We start from the raw sequence: 13,866 nt of genomic DNA, 5'->3' as shown, positions 1-13,866 counted from the left end.
GCGTCGCATCCCAGGAACCTCGCTTAAATGACTTCAAGTGATGGCTGCAATTAACATTCATGCATTTTAATGAGTAGTGCAGGACAAGTTTTAGTAAATGCGGCCACAGGATTTTGGGCACATTTTCCAAACACCTGGCAACCTGAACCATATTTAAAAATAACTCTGTGTAGTAAGTTTAATGACACATCCTTCTCCCCTCTTTTGGCTCCTCTACTCCTCGCATCCTCCTCACCTCCCTTCCTTCCTCTCCACTCGCACCAAATTACCCAGCTGTCTTTGCAGGGCCGACAGGCAGCCGTTAATTAGCCAATCTCACGCTCCGTTAGCCGGCCGGGGAGACAGAACGAGGTAGAGGAAGAAAAGAGAGAGAGAGAGAGAGAGAAAGCCAAACAGATTGTTAAAGTGAGCGAGAGTGGAAAGGAGTGAATAGAGGAGGCAGTAAATGGAGGAAGAGTGGCTCGGGAACAACATGCAAAAGTTTCCTAAAGAGGAGGAGAGCAAGAATGGGAAGTGCTGTTGAACGGAGGATCGGTGAGGGGATGAGAGCAGAAGGACTCAATGATTCTCACTCCATTAACGGTTTCTGGTGAACTAACGCTTTTCTTTTTACATGGTTCCAGTTGGGGCCACCAGTGTCCCCAGTCTATACAGCCGCTTTAATAAAGCTGGTAGTTGAGTGGCAACGTTGTGTGCAGTTAGAAATACAGATGAGGCCTCTCGCTGTAAACTTCCCATTAGCGTTCATGCTATTTATTTATTTATGTTCCATTTTCTCAGTGTTGTCAAAAAAAACTGCTTTCTAGTGTTCAGTGGGCTCCTAGATGATGTCAAGAAATCAAAACTCCCACTTCTTTCAGTCCTTGACTGAAAACATCAAACGGTTTCTCACTCTGGACGTTTTTTTTTTAGAGTATAAAAAGAAAAACTGGAGCAAATGGGTGGCCGATTGAAACATGAAAGAGAGAGGAAAAGGGACGGTAAAACACAAATTGAAAAATGTTGTGAGCTAAAACAGCAGAGCGGCGCCATCATTTTCACTCCATTAGGTTTTCCAGTTAAACAGGAATGGGAGCGAACATGCAGCTTGTAAAAGGAATCCTCCCCAAACGGCAGATTTTACTTTGATTTTTTTACCCGAAGTTTTCACACTCTTCTGTTTTGGGTTTCCCGTAATTAAAAAAAAAAAAAAAAAAAAAAAGAGATGGAAGTTAGCTGTTTTCTAATATGTACATGTTTCACGAAAACCTAGTGCATTATAAATGATGTTGAATGTTTATTTAAAGGCGCTGTAGTTTTTTAATTCGAAATATATCTGTAAAAAGAGACGGAAACGACATTTGAACCAATGCAATCTTTGCTGCACGCCTGCTAATCGCATTTATTCAGAAAGATAAACCTGATATTTAAGGCGTTGACTGAAATGCATCGGCGCAACTCGTGAATTCATTGTCGCGTGTTCAGAGTGTGCACGTTAAACACGGCAAATATCAAATGAAATTTGCACTCGTGTACCGGAGGTCTTATTGAGCATTCAGCGAGTCAGACGGGGACTTTGCCTCCCCAGTTTTTATAGTGTTTAGCATTCCGCTCTCTACCAGGGCTGTCTTGCTTTATGGAGCAGAGAACACACACGGTTTCATTAGTAGTGCTGCTGGTAATTGTCAGTCGTGTGTGTGTGTGTGTGTGTTTCACGCAGTTGTACGTCCTGGACTGTCCTCGGGGGGATTAATCCAGAGAAATCCAATCAGACCATCTTCATTTCCACAGACAGCCATTCTAGTTTTATTAGCCCAGACAGGAGCCAGATATTCTATTCGAGATGTGCTGTAGTTCCTCCGACCACCAGGGTCTTTCCTCCCTCCTGCTTATTGGAGCCGCTTCGAGAACCAGACCAGTAATGAAAGCTCGCGAATTCGTGACGACTCGGCGCATTGCACACAGCTTTTTCCCGTCATTGGACGTCACCAAACGTCTGGCGATGTGATTCTACTCTTCTTCTTCGTTGACAAAACGTACCGGGGAAGAATCCAAAAGACTACCGCGTGTCTAAAAACATCTTTAAAACCCACCTTCACAATGCCGAGGAGGGACGGTCATCAACTGTAAACCCGCATCTCAGTTTCATGGCCAACTTTATCACCTTTTTTTTAATGCAAGCGCTGTAAAGAAGAGGTCAACTGTTGAATGCATTATAAAGAAAGGAAGGTTGGATATCTAAAAAATAAAATGTAACCAACATGACGGAGAGCATGACGCCTGATTTCGGCTGCAGGGCCGACGTGGTCCGGGTTTTTCCGAGACCCCGTCTCTCTCTGCTGGGAGCACTGGGTCCCACAAGGGGGGCTCGTCCCGCACTCACCTGTTAAATACCTCCTTCAGGTGCTTTCTGACAGGAATTGAAGGAACACACATGCACCCTTGTGGCAGTGTACAGTACAGCTTACCGAGGAGTCGGAGAGTTCATAGGGTGGGGGAGTCTCTCTGCCGATACTACGAGCTCTCCGAAGATGTGCTGGCACCGCTGAGGGCCCCTTGCTGTTGATTTATAGCTCCGCGATAAACAAAATAATCCTCCTCAGTCACTAAGTATTTTCAAATTCCCCCCACCCCCCCTTCTCCTCGGTCTCCGTCCTCTCCGCCGTCAAGAACAAAGAAAGTAAAGGATGGAAGCGAGAGGCTTTTTTTAATTATAGCTCCGTTCCTCGAATATGGGCGTCGTCTCTGAAACGAGCAACCAGAGTTCACGCGTCAGTCCTGCAGAATTATGCAAAGCGCGTCTTTTGATCGTTAACGGCGACGCCAGACACTAACCTGGCGTTATCGGAGAGGAGAGGCAGTTTGTAACGATACTGTCACGGTGATCATTACATAAGGGATTAAAAGAGTGTTCATACGTCCTGTCATCTGAAGTAAATATAGTTTAAATGGGTTGCACTCGCAAAAAATGAGTTGCCTGGAAAGCTTCAGAGCCATAGTTTTGTGTGTGTGTGTGTGTAAAAGTCATATCTTCTAGTTATTTCTGACTACGTTTATAATATTGCCTCTGCTTCAAATGGGTCAAATTTAAGAAACTAGTCAACAATGCAGCATTCATAATAAATCCCGCAGCAGACAATACTATCAATAAAAGGGTGTTTTTATTTTCTGAGTCGGCATATTGCGACAGTGTGCATCGGTCGGATTAAGTAAATGTTCTAAAAATGAACATTTCGCTGCTTGTAGAGTGTTTGCATTGAAATGAGTTGAGCAAGAATGTTTATTTTTATATACAGTATATATGTAATAGATTTCAATGTTGACCAGAAACGTCAGGATCTAAATCTTTAATTTTAAAGGTTGGTGAAATCGTCCTCTTGAGGCCTCGAGCCTCTGCAGTAATAAATAATAAAATAAATACACTTCGTAATGAAAGCGTGGCCAGCAGGCAGGAAGATATCCGGCTGCGGAGTCCAAACAAAGTTTTCCATTAATGATCAATATAAAGAGACCACGGGACACTAAAATAAAGCCAAGGCCGGTGTTATTACTGATTTTTAATGATGTAGCACTTGAATATTAAAACCATTAGGGAACAGAGAAATTGAGATGTGATTCATTACTCTGCTGTGGGTGAGTTCACTCCTCTCCCCTCTTCATTATATTCTCCTACCCCCCCCCCCCCTCCATTTTCTCCATCTCTCATTCTTTCCTTATCTCTTTTTTTTTTGCCGTAATTGTTTTTCATCATCGTTTGTCTTTTTTTTTTTTTTCTCCACGTTGTCGTTCTCTTTTATTTTATCTATTTTTTTTTCATCTGTATCCTCTATTTGTCTCGTAAATGTCAGAGGATGACTGCATGGGGTTTTTTAGTGTGTGTGTGTGTGTGTGTGTGTGTGCAGGAGGTACAGTGCTAATAGTCCCTCTCTCCCTGACAGACTAATGACTAGTTTGTGCTTCTCTCTCTCTTTCGCTCTCTCTCTCCGTCTTGCTCTTGAAAATAATTAGCTCGCTCGCCCCCTTTCCAAAGATTACATCTATTATCACAATTTCTCCCTTGTCCCTGTTTTCTTTCTTTTGTCATCACTATCCTCCTCCTATCTGTCACATGTCCATCTTTTCTTTCTTTTTTAAAAAAATCTTCCTCGATGGAGGAGCAGCCGGCGTTGTGTGTGTGTGTGTGTGTGTGTGTGTGTGTGTGTGTTTTAATCGTGGTGATAATGGAGCTGGTTTCTGGTTCCCTTCGTTGTCGTCATGGAGAAATCGTGGCTGCGTTGTACTGAACATCCCACGATAACGCTCTCCTTCAATCGCCGTGTTGTGATAAGTGCAGTAACGCAAGATGTGAAAGCACTGAACAGTCCAACCGATTAAAAAAAATAAATTAAATAAAAAGCGATGTACCAGCGTTACATTAAGGAAGTGATGTCATGCAACATTAAAAGGGGAAATGTGTCTTTTTAATGTTCCCTTTTTTTTCCCCCGTTCTCCTTTCGTGAGGATGTTGAGCTGATTGTGATGTAGTTTTCTAGGTGGTGTTGTTGCCTACTGCTAGAGACACATAGAGACTGGTTCTCTTCTGCCTAATCTCAGGGTCCCTCCCTCCTGCTACCAACAAACGCTGAGCATTATGACAATATGCAAATGTCACTTTAAAGCTTTGGAAATTGGTTTAAAGCAACACGTATGTGGCTGCACATCTTTTGACCGTCTTTTAAACGGCCTTTTATAGAGTGTAACATGTGGATATCAAAGGTCCATCAACTCAGCTGTGATATATATATTTATATATATATTAATTAATATATATATATATATATATATATTTATATATATATTACATTTATATATATTAAATGTATGTATATATATATATATATATATATATATATATATATATATATATATTTAAAAAAAATGTAACATGTGGATATCAAAGGTCCATCAACTCAGCTGTGATATATATATATTTATATATGTATTAATATATATATATATATATATATATATATTACATTTATATATATTAAATGTATGTATATATTAAATTATATATATGTATATTAAATTATATATATATATATATATATATATATTACATTATATATATATTTTAAAAAAATGTATATATATTTTTTTTTAATGTGAACAGACTTGGTGTGAAAGGTGGATGGAGATTTTATTCTCTCTCCCTCCTCTCTCTCTCGCTCTCTCTCTCTCTCTCTCTCCCTCCTCTCTCTCTCTCTCCCTCCTCTCTCTCTCTCTCTCCCTCTCTCTCTCTCTCCCTCCTCTCTCTCTCTCTCTCAGACGACCTGGCGTACGAGGTGCGTTGGTTTTTCACCCGACTGCGCGGCGGATTGACGACGACCCAGGTGGCCAGCGTTGACCGCTTCGGCGTCGTGAGGAAAGACACCCGTAACTCGTCCAGCGACGTCTCGGTGGAGCGCAAAGACACGCACACCTACGTGTTGAACATCCACGGCACTCAGGACAGGTGAGCGGCCTCGTTTTGGTGAACGGCGGCTTGTCGGCGGCGAAACGGGCCGCGGTCTAACTGCGTGTGTCTGTGTGGTCTCCAGCGACAGCGGGGAGTATCACTGCGAAGCCACGCCCTGGTACCTGTCGGCCTCCACGGGAGTCTGGACTCAAGCCGGGGAGCTGACGTCATCTCGAGTCTTCCTTACGGTCCGCTTTGCTGGTGAGACGATGGATTCGCTTTACAGCAGAACTGACATCAGCTGTTCCATAATCTGCTCCTATTAAACAACCCATCTGTCTTCCTCTGTCCCTTCTGCAGTGTGGGAGTCCCTAAAGCTGCCTCTCTTATATGGAGTCGCAGCCTCAATAGGTAACAATCACGTGTTTTTTAATGTTTGTATTTCATGTTGGCACAACTGAATCCGGGTTAGTTTTTTTTTAATGCGGCTTCCAGCCAAGAGCTGCAGCAGAATGTCACAAAAAAATGTGCGTAAGAGAGGCTTCCACTGGCGATGGCTGTCAGCGTGGACTTCTTCCCCGAAAACCGCCGGCTGGTAGATGAGCTGACGGCGCTCGCGCTTATTTGGGACACGTGTCTGACAGCTGGCATTGCCAGTGCACGGTGGAATTAAATAAGACAAGAACCTGAATTTGTCCCGGCTTAAAATAGCCAATGACAATCAATAAAATATGCCTCAACTGGCACGGTGAAAGCGCTTCTTCGTGAGGACGGTCTTGGAGGCGAGTGCAGTTGATGGAGTCGTGCTGGTGCCTGGAAGAGCCTTCGATATCGATATTCTAGCGCTTCTTCCCCCACTTGCAGCTGTAACTATGTCTTGGCCGGCTGGATCGATGAACTGAAATAGTTCTAGCGTGTAACGCTAAATAATGAGATGCCTAATCACACATTTCAGCACGTTTCTCTGTGCTTCTCTTTTGTTGTTTTGATGTTTTATCTCTTAGTAACGTTAAGCCTGGCACACTTCACTTTAATAGTAACTGATAGTTACGAACTCCACGCAGATCAGGGACTTTTTGGAGGCCAGGAACTAAATTTAGACTGCAGTTAAATCGTGGGTAGGGTTCCTGTGGTGGCCTCACGGTAACACCAGTAGAAGTAAAAGCATTGGTTACAGATCAGTATTGGAAGAGGAGCGAGTGGCGTCTCCTGCGTTGCTAACCTTGTCCCGTGTCCCCCCCCCCCCCCCCCTAGGTGTGGGCCTCTTCTCTCTGGTCCTGGGGCTGGTCTGCGCCCATTGCTGCTGCCGCAACACCATTCACACGCCGCGCTCGCGCAACAAGCTGATGGAACTTGAGATGGACTGACAAACACTTTCCCCCGCGCCCGCACACTGCAGCGCTCACAGGAAACACAACAGGCACGCGCCCACAGACCATTTCTGGGACACCCAGTTGTTTCCGTGCGACGGACGTTGGCAGTAAAAAAAAAAATAAGAATTTATAATAAAAAGAAACGCCACATCGCATCGGAAACGGCAGCCTGACTCGTCACTTCATGGTTTCCTCAGCTCTGCAGTGGAGGAGCGGGGGACTTTTACTAGGACTTCAATTTCTATGAAGATTGAAATAATAACAAAGAACATAGAACTACAAGACTCTTTTTTTTTTTTTTTGTTTGGGAGGAACGGGGATGCTTCTTAAGACATCACTGCCACTTTGGAATAAAGGACCACTAAACAGATCTGCTAACATGCGGAGCGCTCCCGCTGGACTACTTTTTGTTTTCTTCCGATGCCGAGGCCCAGGGTGCACCTGTACCTGCACCTCGGCGTGTCCCGGTTAAATCACATTGCGCAAGTCTTTTTGTATTTGCCGAGACTGGCTGAGCCTTATCTCCGTCGTACGGGGCCCCGGAAGTCCGAGGAAAACGAAACTGTATTGCACTTCCACCCCAGAGTATTCCTTCCTTAACTAAATGATTTATTCTCAACTCTAGTTTTCTTTCTTTCTTTTTTTTTAATTGAGAGATTTTAAAATGAGTTTTTAAGCTTTACAATGAGATATGCAGTTTGTGTGTGAGATGTAGTGTACGTGGTGCCAACGTTGTGATCTAACCGAGGTGCGAAGTGACTTTTCTAGATATTCAGAAATGTATCCTGCTGTTGTTTGACCAGTGTCGTGTGTGTCGGTGTGAGTGCCGTGCTACAGTGTGTGAGACCAAGAGTTGCATGAACTAGCCTCACGCTTTTTATGACATTAAAGCCTCCCACATGGACATTACTCCACGTTTTGACAGGAACAAAATCATGCACGTTTTATCAGTTTTAAACGTTTTGGCAAACGGATTTCTCTCCGTCAATCACAGGCCGGTGACGTGGTTAGCCTAGCTTAGCATAAACACTGCAAGTGAGGGGAAACGGCTAGCCCAGCTCTGTCAAAAGTGAATATATTACAGTTTGCATACGGATAAAAACTATTTTAATACATTTTAGCGAGCCTTTTCTCTCTGCTTCCAGTCTTTATGATAAGCTAACCATGTTCTGACCAAACACACGGACATGAGATCGATCTTATTTAACTCTTTTTTTTTTTTGTATATGCCTATTTCCCAAAACCACTCTTTTAAACGTCACATGGCTTCGATGAGTTTAAAGGACGTTTTTTGGTGAATCCTCAAACGTGGCTAACCGGAGCGGGTGTGTTTTTGAGAAGAAGCCGTTCCCGACGTGTTCCAGCTGACATCTTTTTGGGCGTTTTTTCTTTTCCAGCAAACGGACGAATAGTTGTATCACGTTGACGTCTGTGTGAACGCAGCCTCACAAGTTTCAGTCCAAACCCAGCGGGATCCAAACAGACCTGTTTGTGAGCCAGGCTGCGTTTCCTCCTCCTCCTCACTGGGCACCGACGGGCCTTTTTTTTTGTTTTTTTTTAATAGTTTTTAGGTATTTTAAGCAACTATCAGAACTCTATGAGCAATATCAGGCCGTAGTCAGGTCACAGCGCCTGTAGAGCTGCACTCGGGACATCAAACGGGGGTTTTCTGATCCGTGTGTGTGTGTGTGTGCTTTGCCTTGATTGACGGTGCTTCCAACATGTCTCCCTAAAACCCACTCTCCAGGTGTGTGTGTGTGTGTGTGAGGCAGTATTCATCATTAACACACGTTCACAGTACTGGAGCACACAGGTGAATGACAGGGCTCCGTGCCAAACGCTCTCAACAGTAAACGACAACAACAACAACAACGACTGCATCGACGCACGCCGCTGCAAGCGTTCTCTCTCTGAACCTTTTTTTTTTTTGGGGTCATTTTATCGCAACCAGTATGACGAATCATCATGATGATGTTGTTGTTTTTTAATAAATAGATTTGTAAGATGTATGCATTTTGTGTATTTTTTTTATTTTTTAAGTGTTGATGTTGTGGTAGAAAGTGTGTTTCCATCACTGCTGCGTCTTCATCAATGGGTTATTAGCCTATAGTTTATCGTGAGGCAACGTTTCTGTCTCTTTTTTTTGTTTTACACGTTGATTTATTGTCTATAGATATCGAGTCGTGGTCCCGTCTGGCTTCACATGCGGCTGCAGAGATTTTGTATTCCTTCACAGGATCTGATGCGGTCGTGATCAGAGTCCTTTTCTGTGCGACTTGTGACAAATGTGGGCCAATTTGGGTTTTTTCTTCTCCGTCTCTGGGCAAGCCATCAATCAGATTTTTGCCTATGCTTGCAAACATTTGGGGGGGAAAAAACTTCAAAAAACCTCTATCGGAATAAATGTTTTTCTAATTCGACATTGGACCGCAGCTATATCTCTTCCTCTTCTTCCCTCCATGTCTTTAATACTGTGTCACCCATCCCCTTGTTAGTCTTATGGGATTTATTTTCTGTCTGTTTATAGTCATTATCTCTCTGTTTGTCACCTCCTTCTCTCTCGCTCTCTTTCTCTCGCTCCCCGTCGCCACACTCGTCTCTCTTTCACTCTTCATTAGAAATGCAGATGAGTCGAAACCTCAGTCCCTCTCTTGGGTTTTGATTTTTTTTCTTCTTTTTTTCTTCACACCTCTTAAACAACTGTCTCTCTCTCTCTCTCTCTCTCTCTCTCTCTCTCTCTCTCTCTCTCTCTCTCTCTTCCTTCATCCCTCTTTCCCTTCCTCTCATCCCCACATGAGATGGAGATGAGAGAAAGGAAAGATCCAGTGTCTACTGGCTCGGGGTCTGTGGCTTTTCTGACTTGCACTTGTTCTCTCTCTCTCTCTCTCTCTCTCTCTCTCTCCGGGTCCATTTGACCCAGTTTACACACACACACACACACACACCGTGCACGTGTGTGTTCATGCCTGTCATTTGGCCTCGTCAAACCATTGTCTTCCTTAATTGACTCGGTGCTGTGCTTGTGATTAGAAGAAGAAGAAGAAGAAAACGGGATATTTTTCCGCCGTTTTCGGAGATGGCACATTTGGTGACGTTGCCCACCGGCTCCCGACTTGTCTCAGCTCGAGGGTTGCTCCACATAACAATCAATTTCAGACGGAAAAATTTAGCAGCGTGAGGAGGAAAGCAAGCCCCCTCCCATGAGAGTACCAGAGGCGACACGTTTTTCTCGTACTCGGTGTAATCAACGCTCCAAACAGCCAGCACGCCGTCTGTTTCCTGCACGCTGTAGTTCGGTTGCTTTCCTCTCCTGGACTGGATACAAGCAGTTTATTAAACCCATTTGTTCCTGATGTGCCAATGCGCCAAAAAAAAAAAGAAAAGAGGATTTTCATTCCAAAAAAAATAAATAAAAAAACGTTCACTTGTGATTTATTTCATCCAATGTTCATCAATTGTTATATAAATGGTACTCGAGAGATGTACACGGAAGAATTGCACTTCCATAAAGCAGACGGAGTCGTTATTGCAGCAACAAGTGCACGATCCCTCACCGGCTTCCCACAGGGGGAGCATCAAGTCGTCTTTCTACTTTTAAATAATACATATTCATTTGAATTGATTCCAGTATTTCTCGGGAAGATGGTGAACTTCTGAGAAGGAAAAGGCCCGTTTTTCTTCAGGTGTATATTCGCAGCATTTGCCCACCATGATGATGGACTTCTTCAAACCCAGACTCTGCTCCGACGGTTCATCCCCCCCCCACCCCCCCACCCCCTCCACAGGTGCTTCTGCACCTTCCATTCTGGTGCCGACCGGGGGCCTCGGTTTACCCACAATGCACCGCTGTGGCTCCGATAGCATGTGGAGTCTTAGCACGAGATGCTGAAGTGTTTACAGGAGCAGAGTCACCTTTCCCCTAAGCTTCGGATCTGATTGTTGGTTAAAGAATTTGAACCGTGTGTGTCGAGTCTGGCTCTTATCAAACTATTTCCTGAGCAACTAAACGCATAAACAATGGGAGTTCAGCACGCTAGACGGGTCTCATGTTTCTGAGTTCATTTCACCAACACTTCACTTCAGTTCTTGCCGTAGAAGAAAAGAAAGAAGAAGAAAAAAGAAAAGAAAAGGGCCCAAAGCAAACAGTAATCCAAAACCAGGTCCCAAAGTCTTTAGAGCCAGGAAACCGCTCCCTTTACTCGAGTGCTGTAAGCACAACTTTCAGGTACTTTGTGTTTCCATTTTATTCTCATTCCAAATATTGTACTTCTCTGCTTGTTTGGATTAATCCAAAAAGATAAAACCAATGTATTCATTGTGATTTGAGGGGCGAATCGGCAACAGTTTTCAAAGCGATGCACACATTAACGCGTTAACAATTAACAATCATATGATGCTTTTATTGGGAATGTTTTTCTTTAAGTTTCTGAGACGTATCTAAAAAATTCTGGAAGAGACGCCCGAACCCATTAAAGCCAGATTTAGCGTTGAAAAGGGGTCGTGAGGGGGGGGCTACATGCCGGGGAGGGTGAGGTCAAACGAGTCGGACACGATAACAAAAGGTCAGAGCAGGACTTGTACGTGTATCAGAGTTTTTCTACGCTGTGGTTTTAATATTTTCTACTCGGGATGTCTTCCTCCTGAAATCATCGGTCCAATTGTGTGTGTGTGTGTCTGTGTGTGTGTGTGTGGTGTGGGTGAGAGGGGGGGGCATGCAGCGACGACGCGTCAACACCTTCCCCTCGCCATGGAAACTATGTCCACACATGGGTGGGGGATGGAGAGAGAGTGTATATGAGGCCGGGGTGAGGTGGGGGGGCCCCCAGTGTGTGTGATTTATTATTAGGTACAAGATATTTGACCTCACTTCTTCATAAATCTCTCTTGTGCTTTCTCTCTCTCTCTCTCACAGATGCTTCAGAGCAGTTAGATCATTTAGTCTCTTTCATGTCGTGAAGATTTATAAAACATTCACATTAAGAGAGGAACGCCGGGAAGGAAAGAAAAGGTTAGACTGACCTGCACGACCAGATTGTCCTCCGCACGAGAAGGAACGTTTTAGTGCATAAACTAGAAGAGTCTCTGGTCACGTTTGTTGACAGCGATGGAGTTGTAGCCCCCCCCCCCCTCCACCTGGTTTGGACCGTCCCGGAGCGGCGCCGGTGCCACCCGGCAGACGGCCCGGTCCCCTCCTTGTATGGTGCCGTGCTCCAGCTCTTCGGCAGGCACACACACACACACACACACACACACACACGAGTATACACAGATGACTGCTCCCGTCGGTATGACTCCCCATTGCATCGTCATTATGTGTTGAAATGTAAACATTTACCCCCCCCCGACGTACAACTCTCACTGGCAGACTAACACTAATACCACAAGGCCCCATGTTTGATTTAGGCCCCGCAGACTCGATAGTGTCCTTTGAAGACGATGAGGTCGCCACTTCTTACGCTTTCGACACTGACGACGCGTTTGAGTTCGTGTTCTCGGCCATCTCGAGCTTTTTAATGTCCACAACAAACTAGACTTTATTTTTGTGTTCCTCTTCAATGAAGATGAAGTCGTAAGCGTCCTCGTGAAGACTCGACTTTGTACTCGATCACTTTAAAAGACTCGCAGGTCAGACTCCACTTGGATCGTTTTCACGAGAGATTCATCGAGGTCGACCTGCTGCACTCGGGTCAGCCTCATAGCGTGCCATGCTAATGCACGGCTAACCTCCTAAAAGACAACAATGCATCGTTACACATTCTACCAGCAGAGAGCGAGCGCCACCTGCAGCGTGAGAGTGAAGAGACTAAGAAGTATGTGAGAGCGACGCTCTCCGTGGCCCCGCGGCTCACACGCTGCTAACATAAGCGTTCATAATGTGTGTGTCATTATGAACCGTGTGTTACGGCACGTTGCCATGGCTGCAGTTGCAGCAGTGCGAGTGGGTTCTGTGCCGGCTGTGGCACAATGTCTGGGTTCTGTGAGGTTCTGTGAGGTTCTGTGTGACACAATCAGTCAAAAAATATGGCTTGAACAGAGATGTTTTATCTAGAATCTTACAATTGTCTTCTAAATCTGTGGTAAAAAAAAAAAAGGATGCAAGTTTTTTTTTTTTTATATAAATGCGGGCTCTTATTTACCCCCAAACATGAATAAGAGGGCTATTAATTATGTTCTAGCACAAGTCACATCTTTGGCACCGTGAAGGACCGAATGGAGCAAAATCTGAGTTTGGATCATTTGAAAAATCTAATTGAAGCCTGAAAGTTAAAATTCATATCTCGAATGTTAAAAAATTACATTAAAAAAATATATATATAAGTGTATTAAAAAAAAAATCTAATTCTTTTGAATTATTACTTCACTTTTGAATAATTACTTCACAACTTATAGTTGATAGTCTGGAAAACACAAGTTAACACAGACAGATGTTGACATAGATGTACAAAAAGGTTAAAAAAAAAAAAGATCTGAATCTGAAAGAATAATAATCAACATATATATATCAAAGTGCAACATGAAAATATATAATTTATTCAAAAGAATTGGCCAAAATGCATGTTACAATGTACACATTGTTGTAATAACTTCTATACTATCCCGTATATATGTTCCTTTCCTGCAAAGAAAAACAACAAAGCATCACTTTAATACTTCACAACCATTCTTATCCTCCGCTGGATGTTCCTCCGCTCCAGTTGCCCCCCTCGTACATTACACACACGGGGTGTCGGTTCCCATCATTATCATGCTGACCCTTCATTATTCTGTAATGATGCTCTGTGGATGCTCACATCCGGGCGCCTCGAGGCCAACTTACATTAACCTCTCCTCCACGGAGAGTTTGACCCCGCGGTCCTGCGTCTTCTTCTTATTCTCGGCGCCTTTAAATATAACAAGGAAAAAGAGTGGAGGGGGGGGGGGGGGCAATTTAAGGCAACTCCCGAGCTGCAACATTTAGCATTTTGCACGTTTTCAGTGCGTTTATTTACGGGGACCTGATTTTAGTGTTTTTTTTCTTTTGATGTGCTTCACTTGAAGAAAAAAATCTAAATTTAGGATCCACGCACGTGTCTTCAG

General features: G+C 43.9%; 1 protein-coding gene across 1 annotated transcript in view; it reads left to right on the top strand.

Annotated features, from left to right (window-relative positions):
- Positions 1-8,785, top strand: part of si:ch211-132g1.7 (prostaglandin F2 receptor negative regulator) — a 35,329-nt gene extending 26,544 nt beyond the window's left edge. Inside the window, exons 12-15 of the mRNA XM_034549843.1 lie at positions 5,287-5,473; positions 5,559-5,677; positions 5,777-5,827; positions 6,671-8,785. Of these exons, the coding sequence (XP_034405734.1) occupies positions 5,287-5,473; positions 5,559-5,677; positions 5,777-5,827; positions 6,671-6,783 (470 nt within the window). The 3' untranslated portion in view covers positions 6,784-8,785. The remainder of the gene's footprint in view (positions 1-5,286; positions 5,474-5,558; positions 5,678-5,776; positions 5,828-6,670) is intronic.
- The last annotated feature ends 5,081 nt before the right edge of the window (positions 8,786-13,866 follow it).

This window comes from Cyclopterus lumpus, chromosome 2 (genome assembly GCF_009769545.1).
Source record: "Cyclopterus lumpus isolate fCycLum1 chromosome 2, fCycLum1.pri, whole genome shotgun sequence".
NCBI classification, from domain to species: domain Eukaryota; kingdom Metazoa; phylum Chordata; class Actinopteri; order Perciformes; family Cyclopteridae; genus Cyclopterus; species Cyclopterus lumpus.
The sequence above is the reverse complement of the archived record's forward strand: the minus strand, read 5'-3'. Positions and strand labels throughout refer to the sequence as shown.